Raw genomic sequence first — 23,919 nt, forward strand, 5'->3', positions numbered from 1 at the left:
GCGAGCGTTCCGAGAATCCGCGCGGACCGGCCGAGGCCGAGGTTAAGACGCCTTGGCAATCAAGTAGAACCTCGGGCAAGCAGGGGCGGTTATGGGTGGTTATCGGAAGGGGGTGCACCGGCCTCGGTATAGAGAAAGAGAGGATGTACGAAGGCGGCCATATTTAGAGAAGGAAATCAGTGAAGAGCATTTCGCGCCGTGTACCGTGTTCGACCGTCTGTCCTCGTCTTGCACTCGATACGCTCATCCCCCTTCCTCGTTTCGTCTTCGTTCGACTATAGGTATCTTTCGTTCTTGCTCGCGTCGCGTCTACATACCGTTGTGTCTGCGCCCGTTGAATTTTGACGGATGAAAAGTAACCGAGGTCGTCAGAAGCGCCTGAGGTTTCTTCTCGCCGATGGGGAATTATGGTTTTGCGGCGGGCGAAGGCGTCTCGGCGATCATCGGCACGCTAAAAGACGAATCGGAACGTTCTGTTCCACGCCGCCCGTAGACCTCTGGGCTTTCTCATTCTCGTTCGATGCTTCCTTTTAACACGCGCGTTATCCCGTGGTACTTTACGCACTCCAAAGAACTCTTTGCTTTCGTATCTTTCGTCTCGGCGATCAGTTTTTATACGCTAAGGCTCCGTGAGCGAGGGAGGGGGCGGACAGTTCGCTGTGTTTGTCATTAACCGGCTTATAGAGCCGCGACGCAGCCTCGGAACTTTACTGCTTCGCCGTCGTAAATAGATAGGCAGCATCGGAAAACAATTGTCGGTTATTTGATTCGACGGTGAGACAGAAGCGTGCTTCATGACTTTCCATGGTCTATACATGCTGGTTTTCTGAAACGTTTCGCTGCGCGTGTGTACACTTTACCGTCGCGTGTTCACAAACCTTCGGAGAACCACCCTCTTTGCCAGCCACAGCCAGTCCCCACGGGCACGTACGTACACACGTAACATGCGAAGCCGCCGCGCGCGCGCGCGCCTATATTCGTTGCGAATACCCAATGGCGTAGAAAAGATTGGGCACGATGTTTCGTCAAATTTAAACTCACAGCACCGTTAGGCTCGTGTTTACCGAGACTCGCTCGATTAAACGTCGACTTAATTCGAGCTTGTGAATTCTTAATTCGTTTGGCGAGCGTAATAGTATTAACGTTTAGTGGTGCAACGAATGTTCTGGTTCTAAATTTGCTGAATCTCTTCGACCTGAAATTTGTCAATAAATGTAATTGATTTAAACCATTACAGTATAGGTATATATACTGTACAATATTTTTTTACGAACTATAATTGCCGTTAATTGTGAAAAACGCTTAGCAGTTTCCGTAAAATTGTCATTGATGAGCAAACCCAGTTACAGTTAATGCCCATTGCGAATCTTTAAATTAAACAGCGACTTCCACGCTATTATTTATCAGTTCCTCAACGTCGCCGAGAAGGGAAGCACTTCTGAACGCGTAAACGTTCGTGCACACGTCAATGGTACGCGTATAATCGCGCGCCTCGAATCCCAGGCTCGATCATTCGAGCCTAGGCAGAGCGGAGCTTTTCAAGCGCTTTTTTGCAGTCGTCGACGCCCGTAGTCGTCGTTGGCTGTCGTCGACGGGCGCGCGAAGCGTTGCTCGAAGCTCGAGAGCTTTTTCTGCATCGCGCCTTCACGGTATGTAATGTCATTTCTCTTCGCCTCGCTGCTGTGACGAAAACACTCCTCCCGATTTCTCTTGCCATTCACCTTTCCCCCTTTTTTAATATCGTGCCCGTACGGCTCTCTACCCTCTAACCTTCTTTTTTCTTCTTCTCTTTTTTTATTTTGCACTTACCGCAATGTCAGAGCGCTCTGTTAAGAGGTTACCTCGCGGAGCGAACGTGCTGTTTTTCGATTCCACCGTTATGGTATCTGGCCCGTGTATGAGCCGCGACTGCATTTATCGTCGTAGTCGTCGTCGTCCTATGACAAAGGGAAACGATTCGAGCGCAATAAAAAGCGGCAATATATTAAAAAGTAATAGTCTGTTTCTTCTTCTGCTTCGTGCTCTTTTTCCTCCTCTCTCTCCTCCCTTTTGTCTCGTCCTCGACAAGCGTGGAACGCAGGTGGAGCGTGCACGATAAAAAGCATTTTCTACGAACCAAAGGAATACTACTTTTTTTTTTCTACTTTTCTCTCGTCGGTTCGCGTTATCGACGCGAGCCAGAATTATTTTTTGCCCCGGTTTATCGGAATTGTTCGCGTTGCTGCACGGGCATCGAGCGCGAAGCAGCTTTGTTCCGGAGGAACGACTTCAGATAGGATTCTAATGACTTTTCACGCATCGAATCCTAGTCGGGTCCAAAGATTCCGTCGTTGCTAAACTTTTTCGTACAAGCTGACGTGCGCGCTCGCGCACGTTCTCCGTCTAACCGTGACGGTTTGTGGTCGATGATAAAACTTTCCGCTTGATCTATTGCCGCTTCGGCAATTAATTCTCACCCGGCCGGCTGATATCAGCGCGCTCGTGCGTCTGTTATCAGGAAGCGTGGAAATAGTGACGGTCACTGAAACGTCGGATCGCGGGCGTTATAGGTGTTTTCGCGGAAAATCATTTTTTGATCGGTTTACCCAACCGAAACCGCTCTAGGATACATACGCAACATATATATATGTATTATTTCGAGCTGGCCGGGTTCCGTTAATATTTTGATCCGAAACAGATTGATTCTCGACTACAGTGACTGATGCTATTCCACAGCGATTGTTTTTTCCTGGCTTTGAATCTCATATTGTTTTCGTTGATTAAATACCTTTTAGCGCAGGGTTTTTTTTATGGAGGCCATATATCACTTAGTAAGTTTAAAATATATGCAAATATATATATGAAAGTATGACATACAATAGTAGAGAAAACAAGGTGAAAAGGCAAGGTTCAATTCAATTATTGTTTTGAATCGTAGAATGTCGTGTTAACAACTTCTACTGCACACAAACTGAATCCTGTCTGTCCATTGTTACCTTTCACTCCACCAAATCCGCTCATTCTTTCTTGTATGCTGCGCCTTGCTATTTCAGTACTTTACCTGATCAAATTCTCTTACTCCATATTTTTCTTTCGCTTGACACAGTTGTCTGTTGCTACGAATAAGAGCTATTTATGAAATTGCTTGTCATTTTCTCTTTCTCTCTTACGACTAAACATTCACCGATGCATATTGCCAGAGTCGTTTCCGTGTTGGAAAACAATATGGCCAACCTTATTAATTTAACAAAGGTGGATCAGTTCTGATCCGTATTAGTTATGAAAAAGATTTCGATTATTATTTTTATTAGTAAAAATTTTACATACAATAACCGGTCTGCGGCCACCCCTTTTTCATCTTCTGCACCCACGCCAGGAACAGCCTTGGTTGAATTACAGGTTAGGTTTGATAGTAATGCACTTGAATCTCATTTTTTGTAATAGCCTATACGTAAATTCGTACGATGTATGGATCTCGTATCTCGTAAAGGTTATTCTGGTATCCGATTATCGACACGGGGGTTAACCTCTTAGGCACGGCTGAATTTTGCGCGAGATAATACTGTTCTCTACGCGAGTACTACATTGGAATGACACTGACACTGGCGTATTAAAACAAAGACTGTATACTCTGTCTGTATATTGTTAACACTGTTATAAAACGTTGTGAAGGCAAAAATAGTGTGAAACAAAATATGAAAACGATCACTTAATTTAAACAGTGAACGAGCGATCCACTAGAGTGAGCCACTTGATTGAGCCACTATAGGGGTGCGTCGTTCAAGAAGACGATATCCGCGAAAGCCACTATAGTGGCGTATCGTGCCTACAAGGTTAAGGTCGAAAATGTTTTAATGAATTCTATAAAGCTCGCGAAGATTGTTTTCTATAAATTATTCTCGTTACAATGGAATCTGGGGTTTACCCTAACCCCATTGCTCTTTATTCGTTCGGAACAAGTGCGCCGATCGAGAGCTGTCTTCCTTTGCCTCCGTGTTGGTCGCTAATCGAATTTACCAATCCATCGAATTACACGTCCGATCGGTCAGCGTCGACAATTAGTCAAATTGCTCGAATAAATGTCGCTCTCGATTAAACTCGCCGTCAAGCGAAGACTGGTGCCAAAATCGGTCCGTTTCGCGAAGTGACGCGACGACAACGATCGGTTTATTCGTTGGGCGCCAAAACATCGTCGGTTACGAGGCCGGGGGGACGTCGAGACGCTTGTCGCCGCGATATCGAAAAAGAAGATCGAATCGTGGCGAACGACGGGGCTGCGTACAAGCGGCTGGATCGCCGTTAGCGCGAAATGCTTTCGCCGGATATCGAGCGGACGTGTAGCCACCGCGTACCGATTGATGGTCGAGCCAACTGGCACCCGGGCACTTGGCAAGAATGATGCAATTAACCAATAAACACGTTTTCCAACGAGACTGCACGCATACGCGCACGCAACCCTTCGACAAGCCACGCTTGTTCGAGGCGCACGCATCGTCGCGAGAAGTCACGTTCCGTGCTCCGCGTTGCATTCCACCGTTCGTCCGCCATCAGTGATCGCGTTCCCGCTTCGACCGTCGATCCTCTTGCGAGCGAGCCTCGGAAGACATAGTTTTTTACTTCGCTAGTCGATGGTCGCGCCACCTGAACCCGATTGAACCGCCTCGAGTACGCTACAATACGTCTTGATCGGCGTGAATTCTCCTGATCCATAAAGGCTCTCCCGTCGAATGCTTTCACGAAGCAGGAAATTTGATACAGCTCCGCGAGGTCGCGAAAGGAAGGTTAATGCGAGCCATGCAACGATTAGCCGCAAGTATCTTTATTCTGTAACGATACGTATACGTATACGCTGACGACAATTAACTAGCGTATTCTATGCGTATCGCGACGAGTTAACCCGTCGTGTCCACGGTACGTACGAAAGGACTGGAGCCGCGAAGTTTCATTAAAATCGAGAGAGGTTAGGGTGGCGCTTCGTGGACGAAAAGTTTAATGTAGACCACGTCGCAGGTAATCACAGGTCGAAATCACGTGTTTGTTTCATAGGAGTGTGTTTCGCGAACCTGTCTTAATGCCAGAGACCCTAAAATGGAACGGGCGCAACGATATCGAATTTTCTACAAAGCTGTGGAGGTTCGGAACTGGGTTACTGCGTTTAACAGCCAGACGTCTGCTAAGTTCTACCTTTCTCCAAAATTAAAGCTGCAAAGATCAGGCGAAGTAAAACGGACTGTATTTTCAGTCATCGGACTTAATTTGAAATAAAATTTTTAAACGTATAATAAAAGCATCGTACTGATAAACCTCTACATAAAAATTAACGAGTACAAATAATATTACGAATATGAATCTAGTTTTCGAAAAATGTACGGCGCTGATTGTATGTCATGATAAAAATAACACGATACGTTTGTAGTCGCACGACGTCGACACTGAAATGTTGTTAACGAGTAAAAATTTAAAATAAAAACTTGTTAAACTAACAAGAAGGTATTCGTTTAGGTAGACGTGTTGAACTCGAAATTTTTATTTGCTAACAACATTCCATTATTGATTTTGTTAAAATACAAACTCTTCGTCGCAACATACGTGTGCTCATTTACACATATTATTTTCATGTAAACTGTTATTAAAAGTCGTACCGTATCAAATCAGACATATTTTTATTTTCTCGTGCTCTTTGCAGTGCAAAACGATATAAAGAAATTCATCTTAGGCGTGTAAAAGTAGAGGATTTACATTCTTGCACGAAATTACAATATTTTAAATATTGACAACGTTTCGATCAGATGCCCTAATACTTACGCCCGGCAGTGTACGTATAAAAAAACATGTTATTCTACACATCGTTCCTTTGTATATTTACTAATCTGGCGTTTTTGCGTTTGTACGTGTCGCAATTAATAAACACACATTCTGTTTAGACGCAAAATTCAACGCATTCAATTTTCCGACAAGCACGGACTTGGATCGAAGACAAAGAACGTGAGAAAAAACTACTTTTCTTTTGGCTAATTAAATGGGGTTGGATGCGCCAGAGTCACGCAATATGCCGTTTGTAACCTTACATCCTCAAATCGCGCTAGCATTATTACGCGGACCGTGCAATCGTTTTGATATTCAGCGATCAATTTCTGTCCGACAAACTGGCCGAACAATAGAGCGATGCAAATAAATAGCTGTCCGTAGGTATTCCGTTGGCATTAATAAAGCATGCGTTGACAAACACCCATGCTAAACAAACTATAAACATCGATGATCCTAAATATTTATCATTGTCATTGATAAACGGAAATCGGTTTCAACTGTTTAAATAGGGACACGCACGAACGAGAACGATCGATATGCTCGTGGCGTTTCTGGAAAAAGGCGTATTAACGAAACGATCGTTGTCGACGAAATTACAGAGCCGAAGTATCGTGCACAGCTTTAAGGAAATAGTTGCAAAAAGAGGGAAAAAGTTGGTCGCTAAAACGCTGGGCAAATACGATAAACGGGGAGATATGTTTGAGAAACGTCAACCGTTCGTCAAAGTCGACAGTGTAAAATGCAACGTTAACTTCGTTTTGTTTGCGACAGAAGGCAACCGGTTTTTACGCGATTTGCCGAGGCTCGCGTTACGTTCGAACGCGACGACAAAAAAGTAGAAGTTGAAAAGGAAAATAAAAGTGAAAAAGAAAGGAAAAAAAAAAAATTATCGCTCGCTTAATGTGACGTGCGCGTAATATTCGGTGAAGCGTCCTATTTTTGTCCGGGCTTATCCGGTTAAATGCTTCGTCGATATGTCAGGAGATAGCGAGCAAGGAATTCATATCGAGCGTTCCAGTTCGATGACAAGCGATGACGTGTTCCTTTCCAGCTTTCGCGATTCGAATTTATGCGGCGGATTTCTGTGTCTTGTATTACAGTAAACGGTTTCGTGCTTTACATACTCTAAGCGAATGTGCCTGCCATTACTAAGTACTCTTGGAATGGTAATTAATCTCGTACCAGTAATTATACAAATTGTAATTATACGTTTGTTTCGAGATCCAATGATTTTCTATTATGAGACTTAAACACCTGTAGAAAGTAATATTGTTGCATTTTATACGAGATTTATTAATCTTAACATCTAATTTTGTCGATCGTGATAGATTTTTAAATATACGATTGTACTTACATTAATGCGAAACAAACTATTATTATTCAGTGCGCGCGATAGGTACAGTGTCTATCTAGAGCCTACAAAAATTCAAGAAGCCAATAGAAAGCAACGGATCTCGATAAACCTTTGAATACATTCTAAAATAAATTTTTATTACGTTAAATTAAAATATATTACCTTGTTCTGGTTTTTATTCAAAAACTGAACCACTGAAAATGTTACTTTCGTTTGGTCTTTCGGAATTCTCGACGGCAAAACGCTCAAGTTTGTTAGCGGTGTAATTTCCATTTTTTATACTAGATGGCGCCACCAAATTCTACCTACCGTCACTGCAGATACTTATTTACATTAAAAATCTGTGAAATAAGTTTTAAACTATCTACGATAGATTAAGAATATTATTTAGTTTAGTTGATCTTTATAGTTCAGCTTTGTTTCAGTTATGGTAAAGCGAATACCTATGTAATATTTCAAAAAAGCATTAATTTGTCTAAGAAATTGCGTTAATGCAAATCTTAGCCGTCAGTCATGCTTGACGGTGAAATATACTAGTCTACTGTAATATTCTCGACAGCCCGCGGCCATCAACGAAAAATGATTTACGTTCTACGTGCTATCTGCGTTACGATCGGCTCAAATTACAATCGGTAAACCGCGTTCGCGCGCGTTGGTCAGCCACGGTGTCATTAGCGAGCCTCCGTAATTTCTTCTTCCATTTGCCCGTTACGTATGTAGACGCGGCGAGACGAGCCGCGAAATTTCGTGACGAACACAGCTCGCGTGTCACCGCTCGTTAAAACTGCTCACCCCGCCCGTCGCTCCACTTTGTTCCCCGTGTCCTAGAAGCTAACCCCCACTTCCACTTTACTTCTTCGTTCCTGCTAAATAACGCTAAGATTAAGTGTCACCGGGCCGAGCTCGGCAAGGGTAAAGCGATAATAATTGTTTGTAGAGAGTCGAGGCGGAAAGGTCGCCGATGGTTACCACCCCATCCAAAGGGGATGTATACACGCCTGCAACCGGTACGAATACACGTGTGTAAAGTATACACGGTAATACGTTGAATATAGACGCGCTCGAGTACGAGTCACTGGGACGAAAAGAGGCCTGAAGAAGGATCGTGGTGGGGCGAGAAGGAAAGACGGAGGAGGGGAAAGGATACCCTATGTGTGTTTTCGAGGGGAGAGAAGGGCGTGGTACACTGGCAAGTACGGGGTCGTGGACGAAACGGACGGGCGGCTGAGATAGCGAGAACGAAAATGAGAGAAACTAAACAAGCGTGACAAGGATGACAGATGACCGGAGGGAGACTGAACTCCAATCTGAAAGATTCGTGGCTGCGAATGGGACGAAAGTAAACCGACCGAAACGTGCAGACCGTGGCAGAAGGCACTGCGATTGTAGCGGAAAGGTCTGAAACGACACGGGCGAGGGATTACAGGGGAAAAGTACGCGCCGTAGGGAAAACGAATTTATTCGTTGCTGTGTTTACGCGCGCTCCCTACGCTGTTCGACGTTTTTTCGTATCCGCGGGCACGACACGGAACCGGTGGCAATGATTTTATTCTCGCCCCTGTCGCGGCCGATATGTTGTTGAAACGCGAATCGCACGGTAATCGACAGAAACGGGAGATAATTATTTCAAAATTATTCGTGGTCACGAGCGCGCTACGGTTTAATTTAATAAAAGGCTTCGAAAGATTCGCGAAGCCGTTCGTTATGAAGCGATCAATTCTGCGTGTAATGAAGAGGAAGGTTAACACGGGTTTTCCGGGACACGTTAGCGATGTTCAGCGTGTCCCGGAGTAATAATTTAATACGCGCCGTGTAATGCTGCTATAAACTCACCGCAGGATCTACCGCGCAAATCTCGTTTTTGCGTACGTAAAAATGCAAAGCGGATCGCGACGAGAACGGATTCCCGTCTCGCTGAAACGTACGAGCACATACGGAGCGGACGGAAAAGAGACGAACGAGCTAAGAGCCCGATTGTCGGAGGTGCGCGCTCAAGAGAGGGAAACGGCGAGCAAGAAGAGGATAGAGAACGAGCGAGCGAACGAGCGTGCGACAGAGAGAGGAAAAGCAAGCGAGGGGAGACCACGTGGTGTCACGGTTAGCAGTGGGAGGGCGTAGCGGGCGACGGTGCGGGAGAAGGAGAGGGAAGAGCTTCCCCTCGACTCTGCGGTTGATTAGTTGATACCCGTCCGTCGTCGAGGGTGGATCGTTCAACCGATGTCTTGTTTTATGTGTCGTCGCGTATTCACATCGTGTAACTCTAACGTGATTCAACGTCGCTGCGCATTCCCATTGTATCCCGTGAACCGTGCGTCGCTTTTCCTCTCGGTGTCTCTTTGTGAAACGAGTACAAAGCGAGTGGCCGGAGGACTCGAAGAAAGTGACCAGTGCAAGTGTGCGTGCGCGTCGACTGTAGCCCGTCTTGTGTTTTCGTTTTTTTCTCTCCGTTTTTCTTTTCCGAGAGCAGTGAATAATAGTGCGTACAGGCTATGACCTGGGATACCGCTGGATATACCTGAGGATAACGGAGACATATCCATTACTCCTGACAGGACTTCGTCGTGACGGGAGGGAGCAACATAACCTCTTTGAGGGCTCTCTGACGATAAGATGTACCCCACTGCCGGTATAAACGCAGCGGCAGCTGTGGCAGCTGCGGCACGGCACCCGGTAAGTGGTTTTATTTCTTTTTCTTCTGGTCGAACTTTTTTTCTCTCTCTCTCCCTGCGTACACGCCTGACAGGAATGACTGGCACGACTTGGCGATAAAAATAAAATATAGAAAAAGATTCGGAGCATTGAGACATCTCGCAGCGAGTTTACGAGGCGAACATTTTTAGTTTCGCGTTTAATCGCGCTGAGGCGTGTAATTCGGTTCGACATGGCCGATACGACTGACGGACTTAACGTGCTGTGTGTTGCAAAATTGTGCTCCTAATCACCCGAACTAGATTTTAAACGATCATAAAGCGAACGTAACGACTGTTTCGGTTATTGATCACAACGACAGTCGTATCGTTTGCTTGGTAATTGCGCGTCACGAAAAAAGCTGTTTTTCTATGACTCGCGAACGAAATCGTTTTTTTCTCCTATTTTTTACCCGATCGAACCGTTTATCAAGCACGTTTTTACTTATCGAGGAATTGTACACAAGCCAGACGAGACTACTTAACGCACGCCGTTGACCTCGCTTCATTTTGCTGTCAATAGCTGACGATTACCGGTACAAAGCAACCGTGAAAATATTCAGATCGCTCGCAAGATATGAGTAACATTGTCGTGTACTCGTGTAGCCGGCGTTTCCCTGACATTGCCGTGCACGCGGGCCGACGTAGGTACAGTGGCGAACAAAACTATAAGCACAAGCCAAGAATTTCTTTAAGAATAATTCTTTGTAGATAATGTAGTTTTGAATCTACAATTTAAATATGCAATAACGACTGTGCAATGAAAAGGAGTACATAGTAAAATAAATTGTATATATTCGGTACAGCCGTTTGTTCGAACAAGTGTGGTTGCACAGGCAAAAAATGTGTTTCTGTTTTAGAAAATTCTACATTAAATTTTTAAAATATCATCGCGTATTTTATGTTCAAAGATCACCTAGAATTCATTGTGTCGTTTGTTCCTCGCGTTTCGATAGAAAGAAGTAGAAAGTCGTTAAAATGAAACACAAAATAAAAGGGAAAACAGTTTTTGAAAGAAAGATTGTGATGTTTTTTCGTAAATTCAGGCTCTACTTTTGTTCACCGAAAGTAACATGGTATTTTCTCAATTATTATTTTCTACTTCTACTAATTGTGATCAATGATATTCGTATCTGAAAAATAAGTAGGTTTGATACAATGTGTCCTGTATTAAAAGAAAGTCGCAATTCAACGACGTAGGCCGTTTCTCATTATTTTTCATCAAATTATCTTTTTCAATATTGGGTTAAAACCATTATTACACCGCTACCCTCGTATTACCAGTTGATTGGAGATTCTTATGATGTAATTTAATAATTGACTTTCTCCGAATCAAAACTCTGTCGTCTAATTGGAAAAGAGCAAATTTACTTTCAACAAAATCGATTACTTTTATTTCGATACTCTTTTGCAAATTCGATCTTTCTCTTTCGATTTTTTCGCTTTATAGAGTGCTATAGAATGAACTTTGAAATATGCCTTTAATGTGTTTCTACGGTAATTACCGATGGTCATATTGAGGATTCCCTATTGTGCTATTTTATATTTATACCACAAGAGGGCAGCGTTAGAAACAACATTTTCGACATAATACATGCTCGAGTTGTGTCATATCCGATTAGGAAAGTGTAAATTTCGTTAGATAATAAAATATAAATTTCCTTGCGCCAAAGTTAACGTTGTCTTATTGCGTTCTAGCACGAGGTAATAAAGTTATATCATGGCGAAAATTAAATGTTTACGATGGATTTCTTCCACGTCTGTAACTAGTTTTATTCCAAGAATCTTTTCTTTGCCAGTACATACATACATACACACGTTCGTCCCTGCAGTTGTTCTGGACATAATACAAACCGGTGAAATTAAATTCAACCTTCCTCGACGAGCTACCAATTTAAATGGCACGCTGGCAAGAAATAAGGTTGCGAAAATTGCACCTGGTAACCCATCGTCGTGCGATTCTTTTTCTCCGCCCTCCTTGCAATTCATCGTCTCCGTTCGGCGTCGGATATCGAATACGCATCGTGTGTACCCTCGCGTTCGAAAATCCTTTCAATTGTGAGCGCACTTTCGATAAGTATCGTTCGTTGCAGTACCGGTCGAGTCTCTCTGTCCATGCTAATTCGAGTTATACCGATATCGACCGGCGCGGATGCCCAGCCATAGACTCACCCGTCAGATAGATCCGTAGTCCATAGTGCGTGTATGTGTTTCTTTTTTTTTTTTTTTTTTTTTTTTTATCATCGGCGTCACTCGAACGGAATAAAAAGGCAGACCTGAAAAGTACTGTCAGGGCTTTTTTTGCGAGCTGCGTTGGAACGGCAGGCGACGGCGACTTGCGCGCGCGTACCCGTGCGCCAGACGGACTCTTTCAGATCGTTAATCGAATGAATCCCGGTCCCGTATTTATTTTCTCTCGATAGTTTACCCACGTTCCGCGCGCAACCTCCCTCCCTCGCCGATCTTGGTGTCACTGCCGCGTTCCCACCGTTCCCTTCTTGTCGGCACACACGCGGCTGAAACTCCCGATGCGTGCGAGACAGTTTGCATAGGCGTCTGTGCGTTAAATTCCTGTTGCCACTCGATCTATTGTGTACGAAAGTTGACATGAATTCAATTTTTTTAAATTTCTTTTGGTTTTTTTTGTACCGCTGCATCGCCGCGGGTAGGAATTTAGAGAATTATCGTAGGAGGACAGCAAAAGAAAAGGAGGGGGCGCGTTTCGTCAGTAAGGCTTTCTAACAGGCCCTGCCTTAGACGACTGGGATATTTGGAAATCGGTTGCGGATTGTATATGCAGCAATCGAGGGATCGGTCGACCGCTTGTGAGAGCGCGACCCCTCTGGTGGCGAGCATGGGAGGCGACGCCACATTTTTTTTCTTTTTACTTTCTTCGTTTTTCATCCATTGCGCGTTACACGCGCGGTTGCAGCGGTGGCGCGGCAGACGGTCGGGAAACGAACGAACGAGCGAACGACCGCGGGGAGGCGAAAAGATCGCCGAACGTCGAATCGTCGACGAAATAATATTTGGCCGGCGAGCAAATTTTCATTCGGCCGTAAACAGGCCGCCAGACGACGCGGAAAAGCTCGTTGGAACGACGAAAATAAATCCATGTATCCGTGACCGCCAGCGGCCAATATCCGCGATTGCATTACACCTCGTACGTGCGGCATCGTATATAGACAAGAACGTGTACCGACGATTACCAACCGAGTAGACGAAAAAAAGGAGGATAGAAAAGGAAGTAAATCCCGGATAAGGAGGGACGCCTGTGTCGCTCGGAATTACCTGGAACTGCTGGAACACTTCCAATACAGTATCGGAAGTGGAACAGATTTCTTCGCTTCGAAAGCCCCGATTTAGCTGATCCATTTTTATTCGATGCGTTATCGTTCTTTATTTTATTCTCGCTACTCTTAACGTACGGATGCTTCTTAAGGGGTGAGTCTCATGTGAGACCTCAAATAAATGAATTTTTTTTTTTTATTTCATTTTTTGAAAGTATATATATTTAAGAATGTACTGTTATATTTTGATAGATAAATGTCAAGTATTGTGGATTGTAGAACATTTTTTTTATAGCCCTTACGGTAATTACCGGAGTTATTGCTTCGGGTGATTACCTTGTACAGCCCAGACATTACTGTTTCGAAAGGTTTACCACATGGTCAAGAGACATCTGATGTTTTTAAAAGTCAAAATTTTAGCGTTTGTGCCATCTCGGTGCCAATATTCTGGAAGGAATTCTATATGGAGCTGGGATTGATTAGTATGATCTTGCAGACTTTAAATGCGTTTCTTTCGAAACGTTACTTTCTTAACTGGCGTAGATAAAATTTCAAAAACTATTCGTTCGATCGCTTTGAAATTTTTACACGTTGTTCCACATACTAGTAGTTCTCACCCGTATCAAAATCAAATTGTTATAATGAGTTTATGATATTTGTTTTTATTAAAAAGTTGCGAAAGAAACGACGAAATTTTCGTAATTTTTACTTTAAGCTTTCACCATTTTGTCAATTTCCAACGTAAATTAATTATTTTGGTACGGACGATAACTGTAAACCTACCGAATAAAAATCTTTTTGATTTTTTTGATTTCGTCAACCTCAACAACATTAAAAGGTAATAAAAATTAATAAAAACATTATTTTGTATTCCCAAAGGATAGGTAACATTTCTTTAAAAAAAATTAAGAAAAATGGTTCAATTTTCTATCATTCACATGAGACTCCCCCCTTAACTTCGTGGGCGCGTTTCATCGTGGGATAATTCCTTTATAAACGAACAAGATTCTTTTTCTTATTATTGTTAAACGGCCGGTGTAATGTACATGTCAGAATACAAATCGTCGTACGAATGTCAGAATAGGTCGATGGAATTTATACAAATTTCTCATGCGAGCCATGTTTACTACTATACTTGTGGTCGTTGAAGGTGATGAATATTACTTGTATTAATTCTGTAGTCACTATTAATACTCCGTTTCAAAATATCGGTTGTTTCGGTTAATACAAGGTTGACATTGTTAAAAATGTACTATAGTATACTGTATTTATTATATCTTGTTCGAAAAATTTATTTAATTTCTGGTCACCCAGTTTCTGGTTGTACCACGAATTACGGCGGACGGAATATGTAGTCGTTTACGAGATTGTACGCGTTCGATATCAAATGATCGCTCGTGTCTACCTTGTCCTATCGTAAACGAATCTTCCGTTGAACTGTGCACGATCGGTAAGTAGTCGGGAGTTAACGCTTTCCATTTTATCGCGGTAATACGCGCCGTTTAGAGGCTTCCGTAATCGATAGGGGCTTATATAAAAATTTACCTCGAGGACATGGTCGACGGCGGTCGACTACGCGTACATCCCGTTGTCCCTTTGTCGTTGCTTTGACCAACCATATCTTAACTTTCCACGGTTTAATCCGGTAATCCTATTAACGTTGCTCGATCGTAAAATTCGAGCCTCTCTCTCTCTCGGCAGGTGTGGTTACAATTTACAGAGGGGACGGAGTTGATTGTTGACAAGTGTCTGCAGTGTAAACACAGGTGTATGGGTCTTGGAACGAAGATAGAGATAGAGAGAGAAGGAAGAAAAAAAGGAATGTTACCTGAGTCGCGTTCGGTTCCGACATCGGTCATGTTTACCCGCCATTGTCGTCCTCGATTGTTTGCTTGGCTCGTTACCGGAGTTCCTCGTACTTTTATCGATCGTTCACAGTTTCGTATAATAATTTTCGAGCAAAAGCGATCCATTTTGACGCGGACGGCTCAGGTTTGTCGAAATGTTGCTCTGAGCCGTGTAGTTTGAAAGTGGCCTAACTCCATTTATACTTATATCAAGATATTTAATGTTTACATGTACGTTTGGGATGAGACTATTGCATCCAGAGGTGCTCAAGAAATTGTTTCATGCATCCTAAAACATGTTAAAAATTTAAGAAGTGAAAGACACATTATAGCTTACAGTGACATGTGCGCCGGGCAAAATAGAAATATTAAAGTAGCTTTAATGTGGTTAAAAATTGTCGAAACTTTGGAAAATAATGTGGAAATCATAGATCACAAATTTTTAATATCAGGACATTCGTTTTTACCAAATGATAGTGATTTTGGCGTGGTAGAAATGTCATTAAAAAAAAATAATTTACTGTTTGTTCCCCGAGATTATTACAAGATTATTAAAAAGTGTCGGAAAGGTAATAATTTTATTGTAAATGAAATGAGACAAGAAGATTTTGTATCAACAAAATTATTCGAAGACGCAATTTTTAAAGGGGTAAAGAATTCTGATGGAGAATCAATAAACTGGTTAAAAATATGTTGGATGCGTTTTGTCAGAAATGAACCGTATAAACTTTTTAATAAGACATCAATGAATGAGAATGAAAATTTTAAAGTCCTGAATTTATTACCACGTCGGGGTAGACCAAGAAAGTTCGAAAATATTGTATCGACACCACTGTATAAAAATATCAAACAAATTACAACAGCAAAATTCAAGGACATAACTGACCTATTGCGATATATACCACCGGAACATCATGATTTCTTCAAATCCCTTTCACACGCACAAAATGTAGATGAGTAGTAAATTGTTTTGTAATAAATTTATGTTTGTAATTTTGTACGTTATGTAGTTAAAAAATGTTTTGAATGGCATAAATTATGTTTCCAAAGTGTTTTAAAGATATGTAAAATAAATTCAGTATTGTTTTTTTCAATTTGAAGCATCTTAAATTATGATGAATGGACTTGGGCACCTTCAAATTTTATAATGAATCTGATTGTTAATTTTGAAAGTGGCCTAACTCCATTCTTGATAAGAAAACGCATATTATTCACTTAATAATTGCCACTATTTTAATAGGAACTATAAATTTAACACCCTTAGATACACTCTAGCAGTATGACTCATTAGTATCCTATACGTATATTTTTAAATTCATTGAAACGCAAACCTTTAAATATCTCGATTTGAAGATAAATGGACTTAGGTCATTTTCAAAATAAACGGCTCAACTCGACTATCTAGTAGAGATCGCGGTATATGTATTTACAAGAAAAACCAACGCGATCGAAGATTTCTAATATCTATTGTTGTTATTACCTCGAACACATGAATTTTTATACGTAGATATCGATGTTCATTGTTACGCTAATCTGTAATTGAATTAAGATCGAGAAAGTCTTCAATTAGTAAACACTAATTTAGGAAAATCCGTATAATCGAAAGCTTTTGACGGAAGATATTCGTTTTAAGTCGCTAAAAGTATCGATACATTATCGCGAATCCTTCGTAATATTATTTCTGCCTTCGTGCGATATTACAATAATCTTTTAATAATCTTCTCTTCTTTGTAAACATTGCTTAAGGTTGTAGAAATTCGTAGAACGAGAGGCTTTCGAACAAAGGTATTTGTTTTAAGCTATATAAATCCGAATGCTTCAGTGACAGCATTCCGATCGGTTTAATTCCTTTCGGCTTAAATTGATATTCATTTGAATTCTTGTTAATTCCACTTTGATCGATCGAGATATTCTAGCGAAATATAAAATTTCTACGTTTTTATGTTACTCTCTGAAGTTAAATTTTTTATTCGTTATTCAAAATGAAGTATTTTGCTCTTTGATCATTAAATTTTTCCTCCAAAAAATCCATGTTATTCGGCACCTTTCATTACATCCTACTTCGAGCGAAAATATATTGTATTTACAGTCTTATTTATATTATTGTACATTTTTCTTCAATTTGGCGTTAAATATTCAGAAAATTTTGAACAATAGTGCCCTCCGTATTAGGTACTTTTACGCATGGTACGTATCCTTTTTTTTCTACGTTACCACGGTACAGATCGCATTCGTAGTCGCAAATCGACAAAAAATAGGTGGCAGAATCGAAGTCGAGAACGATTGCTCGTCGTATAATTGTCGTCTGGCGCGTAGTCGTAGGAGAGCAAAGGGGTAGGGGGCGTGGAACGTAAAAGGAGGATGGTACGCGACGAGGGGAATTGAAGGGGGGTAGAAGTGTCGGGGGATGGGATATATTCAGCAGGATCAGAGCGAAATTGAAATCGAGACGAGCAGGACGATGACGGGAGTGGGACGAAGGATCGGGGATGAGGGCGAATGAAGGGGTTCGAAGTACGATTGCACGAAATTCGCGGTCCGCACGCTTGCGAGCTTCCGCAGGGACCGCAATATGCATTGGTAATTACACGGGATGAATTACACCGCGGAATGAGCGAAGCGTGTTACGTGTAATTGACGCGCATTATAAATCTCGCGACGTGCAAATAGCTACGGTGCCACCCATACGCGTGAATCGCTCTACGACCGGACGTCCATTTTTGTTTCCCCTCGAACGCGTCCATCTTTGATTTCGCTGTAAAATCTTTTCGAGGACGATCGTTCGTCGCTTCGACGAGATATTTCGAGTTTAACACGTTCACCGTCCAGATCAAAACCGTATAATATTCCGCAGAAGTAAAATTTTGATTTTAAACCATTGCAAGCTACATAACCTTAAAATTTGTTTACTTATTTTTGTAACCTTGCTAAAATTCACAAATTCTATGCAAATTTATTCCCCTCGACTTTTTCACTTGAGAATCAATTTCTCTAGTATCATAATTATTGGATATTATGAGATATATTCGACATTCGTATAACGATAAACATTTATTAGTGATCACGCCTCGCTGTAGCGGTTGTTAGGACGCTGTCTGTTGTTTTTAAACATACACGTATCTAGATTCTGGATATTCCTGAATCTATCGGGTGAATTCTTTTATACATCCACAGGTACAATAACGCCTATTTAACATTAGTCGTTTCAGTTTTGTATTGTATTTATATATGAGGGTCGTCTGAAAAGTTTTGAGCCTAACATAGAAACAAGTATTTTTCCGGTTAAATATTGCTTCATTTTTCAACATAGTCTCCTCTTAAGTCAATACACTTTTCCCAGCGATGCTGTAACCCTTTTAACCCTACCAAATAGCAGTTGGTGTCTTGCCCTGCAAAGTGGGCATTTACTCCTCGTTCGATGGAAATCTCTATCCTCCGAGCGATATTTTTAGCTTAGGAAAGAGGAAAAAATCGCTGATGGCCAGATCTGGTGAATACATATCTGGCGACCGCCAAAGTGTGAGCTGGTCTATCTTTACAAAAATACTAACATCGACTGAGCGTCCAAAATTGCTGAAATTTTCACAGATATTTGTCAAAGCATATACCATTGTACTACCAAAACGGTTTCGACGAGAAACGCCACCTTCGTGTCGAGGCTCAAAACTTTTCAAACGACCCTTGTACAGGTGACGGTGGCAGTCAAAGTGTTAATCTCGAAACGCTCATTTTGCGCAGTATTTTTTAAAACGTTTGCACAGCCACGGTGAACATGCAAGATTGCTCGAATTTCGGTACACCACTGACGCGCGTTCTTGTCTTTTAAACGATTCGAAACGAGTCACGCCCGACCAGAAGGTGCTAAAAGACTTTCTGGCGTCGCTAATTTACACGGTATGCAAACCGATCGGTCGGGGATCTCTTGTCGTTTAGCCGCAGACTGTTCGAAAAGTTTATCCGCGGTCGTGAAAGCAGAAGCGAAACGAGTCTCCCGCTCCACGGACACCGCCCCCTGACTCTTCTTCCTCGGATCCGACGAAGAGTTACACCTTTCTTCTCGTTCGCGTCGTGACTCATTTGAGCGTTTCAGCGCTTGACCGAGTTGACACAGGCGGTGTTATTGGCACTCTGGAGGGCCGCCAGGGTTGCTTACGTACAAGCTGTACAAATATTATTTCCGGGCAAACTGGCTCGCCGATCATTACGAAACTCTAGGCGGAAAGTTTTAACAGGGACCCTCCCTCTCTATCCCTGCTACGTCCCGCCGTCTCTCTTCTCCGTTGAGTCCTCCAGACGATACTTTAAACTTCTAGGCGAACCGATTGTTATACAGGATCGACGGTGTTTCTAGACCGACTACTTGAACGCAGCCAGAGGATTTTGAACCGCAACGACCGAATACTCTCGCAGCCACGTTGCTGCTTCCACGAGTAATCGAAACATTCCGGGCGACTCGAAACTCTCGAGGAGAATCGAGAGTAGCTACGATAAATTTTTCTCCCGGTTGTTTTGAATAATCGAGCTATAGAACTTTCGTTACCCGAACGTACAACGTTCCTAAGACGAACGTCGCTCTTTCCTGCAATCGGAGGGCGAAACTTGACACTCGGTAGATATTAGGTTGCTCGGAAAGTAATTTCGTTTTTCTCCTTCGTGAAAAGGAACAATTTTCTTATAATATATAAGTATTTTATTGAATCGTGCACTGGTGATTTTGGTCCAACACCTTTTGTCATCTTCCTGGTAGGAGCATAATTCCGTCCTCATAAAATTTCTGACCTTTATTTATAAGAAATAGATGGAAGTGATTTTTGACATCGTCGTTTTAAGTAAATGTTTTATGGTTTAAGAATTTTTTTTTAAAGATCGAAACAAGTAACCATCCGATGGTGCCGGATCTGACAAGTATGGTGGGTGTGGTAGCACATCCCATCCAAACTGCAATAGCTTCTGACGAATTACTAAACTTGCGTAAGGTCTGGCATTATCATGGTGGAACCTAAATGTCGAGCGTTGAAACGAAACCATGTCGTTTCATATCATCGCAAACGGTCGAATTCGACAAATTTAACCTGTTAACAACTTCTCGTGTTGTTATTCGTCGGTTTGTTTCAACCAATACCTTCATTTCGCTTTAGTCGGCTTTAATTGACCTTCCAGAACGAGAGCCGCCTTCGATATCAAAATCGCCGGAACGAAATTTTGCGAACGAGTTTTGCCACTGCCATGTTAAAACATCTTCTCCATACGCGCCATACAATTTTATTCTTGCTTGAACAGCATTCTTACCTTTTTGATAGTAAAAAAGCAAAATATGCCGAAAATGCAGCTTCTGATTTGCCATATTTGATGGGTCATCAAAGGAACACAATTGCACAAAAACAAACAAAATTTTTTTACAAACAAGCCTTGAAGTGTCAGCTGTGAAAATATATAATGAAAATACGGTTTAGAATAAAGTTGGCTGGTTAAAAATACAATTAACGTCTTTGTTGGTAAGAAAACGAAACTACTTTTCGAACGACCCAATATTTGTACACAGCGATATCGTCGAGCTTCGGGGACGCCTTTATTTTTTGTCGACAACCAAGGAATAGGACAGAGAGTGAGAACGAACGGGAGAAAAAAAACATTTGTCTTTTTATAGAAATGTTCAATATTTATTACTTTGCAAAGTAAAAATTGCCACTGGATAATTTCTAGCGTTCCTCCTGCCTCGGAATTTATTATTTACAACGACTCTTTTTACCCTAACGACGCACACATAACCTAACCTTAACCTTAACGATCCGCGCGGTGAACTACGCGTAAGGCGCCAACATTTGAATTGGTGGCAGTACGTTTGGAAATTATTGAGCTCGGACAATTCTAGAAGCGAAACAATGGATCCGCTCGAATAGTAGCCCCCGCAAAATTCAGGTAGCTGGGGAAATACAACGTGGAAAAATTGTCTGTCGTCCATGGTGTATATGTGTATAGTAAAAATGACTCGCGCGACCCTGGACTTCGGGCAGGTAACGTCATAAACCGTCACCTTTGGACGGTAAGCTGGGAAAAGTCACGTTGTGTATTCCTGGAAACGGCTACCTGCTATTTTAGTTTTATAATATCCATAAGAGATACAATGTGCCAAGTATACTACCGCTGATCCCATTTTTAAATTCTATGCAAACGACGTCGAAATTCCCGAAGTACCCAAATCGTCTTGGAAAAATTATTTTCGATTCCGGGGATCAATTACAATAAGTTCTGCTCAATAGACATACCCCCGAAATCCTACCCACTTTCGAGAAAAAAATTCCTGTAGGTGTGAAACTTTTCGACAAAAATAAAAAATTTCCAAATCGTTCTAGAAAAATTATTTTTACTTGCAGGGGTCAATTACAATCAGATTTGGTGAATAGACATACCTCCGAAATCCTATCCATTTTCGAGATAAAAATTCCTGTAGGTGTGAAATTTTTAGACAAAATTAAAAATTTTTAAATCGTTCTAAAAAAATTATTTTTACTTGCAGGGGTCAATTACAATCAGATTTGGTGAATAGACATACATACCTCCGAAATCCTATCCACTTTCGAGAAAAAAATTCGTTACCGTAAATACGATGTCTGACCAGAAATGATTCCCCTGAAATTTCCTGCGTATGTTTAAAAAATTATAACTCCTGATCAGATTGGAAGATTTTAATGTTTCGAAATGCAAACAACGCGTATTAATGGGGCTCTAGAGCCCCAGAAAAATTAGCTAAAAAAATTCATTAGATGTAAAGTGTACTCGTATACCTTGTCTGTGATTATGTGTTCTGTTTTATTAATTTTGTTCTGCCTTTGCTTAGAGATAAATGAGATGTTGTAAATAAAGTCACTGTAAGCGGAATACGAGCGCAAAGGGTACGATGAGAAATCAGTGTTCGCAAATACGATGAAGTCGAAACAAACGTTTACTTCTGTTCGCGATTTTGGGTAAATTCGTTCGGACTGGCCGTTTCGGGGCGTGCGTAGTCCGTCGTTGTGCCGCTATATGAAACCCGTGGAACACTATCGATAGTGCTCGAGAACAAATTGAAGCTGGCTATGCGCAACAAACGTCGTGGGTTGTTGAGTAAAGGGGTTATCCTGCAGCGTGACAACGTCACGGTCCCCACTCGGCTCGACTAACACAGGAAACAATTCAGCGGTTCGGCTGGGAAATTCCCCCTTGTCCGGCCCATAGTCCAGATTTGGCGTCGAGCTGGTACCCATAGCTTTTTTGCTCCTCTAAAATCTGATTTACGAGGCGCGATATTTGCGTACGACGATCGAAATAACCCTTTCGCGCTGGGAAGGTTCGAGCCTTGGGGCAAACGGGTGTTGTCGTTCGTTACGTGACATGAATTTCCGCGAAAACGTATCGCCGATTTGTATTTCCGTACCGATGCGTGACGGTCGTCCGACCGCGAATGGGACTTTCTTCAGGAAATCGTGTCGGCGGTACGTTTGCTGGAAAGTTTTATCGTCTGCAAAGTGTTAAAGAGGCGACGCAAATCGGTGGGCTCCCGGTGTTTCAGTCGTAAAAATTCTCGTAGTTTGATTTTGTCGACCGTATATTTTATGGAAATTACAATTTCGTTAATTCATTGAACCTCTACGTGCTTCGTGATAAATAAATGATGCGTTTGATAATTATCGAAACTTTATGTTTTTTGAAAAACGAACCACTGAATTTCTTATATGACTATATTGCTGACATGATCTATGGAGGAGTTGTTGCTTAGGTCTGAATTGGAACCGAGGAGATTGTATATTGTGAAAGTAATCTTACAAAGGTCTGTGTATTTGTGCGCGTCGTTTTAACACCGAATGAGTCACGGTGACTCTGGAGTGCCTTTATTGACGAACGCTGTGCCACGAGCACGTAAGCGTATCTAAAACACGTGTTTCGTTACAGTTTCGTCGAAAAATTTGAGAAAGGCCGACGCGAGTTTGCTGCGAACCAGGTCACGGATGTAAAGTATGTCAGTACGTCAAGGGGGTATGCTGGTTCGTAAGGGGTGAAAGAACGTGTTCGTTATAGAGTGTTTTGCGAGAAAACTATTCGAATAAATTTAGACTTCGATCTGAGATTGTAGATCACATCAATAACGTATTAATGATATTTAATCGAAGCTCCGAAAGGAAATGCCCCCTTAAAAGTTCATTTCGATGGAATTCCGGAACGTCCAGTCGCCAAGTGGTGACATTGAGTTCTTAGCGATAAGTATGACCGAGTAATTGTACGCCTATCGTGCGATATCTCGACACGGACTCCGGATAGCTCTTTATAAATAACACGATGAGCGTTGACGTTTGCGTTGTCGTGGTTGACGTATCCGTGAATAATCTCGAGTGGCTCTTTTCGTAACGCGCCTCGAAATTGATTCGCGATCGTCGAACGTGATCGTATATTATATATAGAGAAATTATCGCGATACGAGTCGATTTCTTTTCGACTACGATCTTTGCATCATTTTTCGCAAATAAAATCGTCGATCGATCGAAGGCTACGCGAGAAAGTGGAGAATCGTCGTTCGAAAACAAGCCCATCGATCTTTACGAAAAGCAACAGTGAAATTGATATCGTTCCTAAAAGTATTTTATTTACAAAAGTTTAAAAAAATAACGTTTCGAATTACTGTGGTCGAAGAATTAATTGTGTTCGAAACCCCACCCCCACATATGGCATACTTCATAGGGTTAAGATTTGAAGAGTTCAGAAGAATAATCATCAATCTCGAATCCACGGTGTTATTTCGTTTAGTAGATCGGTAAAATTTGTAATTCGGTTCCATTTTCCGCAACCCAATATAAATGTTAAATTTTAAAACGCTTCGATAACAGACTACGGTGCGAAATAATGTTCCTTTACTTTACCGTTTATTTTTACTCTTCAATTAAGTTTGTTAACGACTTTAATTCAATATATTTGCATTTGGT

The 23,919-nt window shown here is 41.8% G+C and overlaps 1 protein-coding gene across 2 annotated transcripts in view; it reads left to right on the top strand.

Moving 5' to 3' along the window:
- The first annotated feature begins 9,340 nt into the window (after window positions 1-9,340).
- The window catches only part of LOC122400412 (protein groucho-like), a 106,353-nt gene continuing 91,774 nt past the window's right edge, over window positions 9,341-23,919 (top strand). For both annotated transcript variants that reach the window (XM_043401866.1, XM_043401867.1), the window contains exon 1: window positions 9,341-9,811. In XM_043401866.1, coding sequence (XP_043257801.1) covers window positions 9,752-9,811 — 60 coding nt within the window. In that variant the 5' untranslated portion in view covers window positions 9,341-9,751. The remainder of the gene's footprint in view (window positions 9,812-23,919) is intronic.

Source organism: Colletes gigas, unplaced genomic scaffold, assembly GCF_013123115.1.
Source record: "Colletes gigas isolate AHSC1104 unplaced genomic scaffold, ASM1312311v1 Colletes_gigas_Sc00018, whole genome shotgun sequence".
In the NCBI taxonomy this organism is placed as follows: domain Eukaryota; kingdom Metazoa; phylum Arthropoda; class Insecta; order Hymenoptera; family Colletidae; genus Colletes; species Colletes gigas.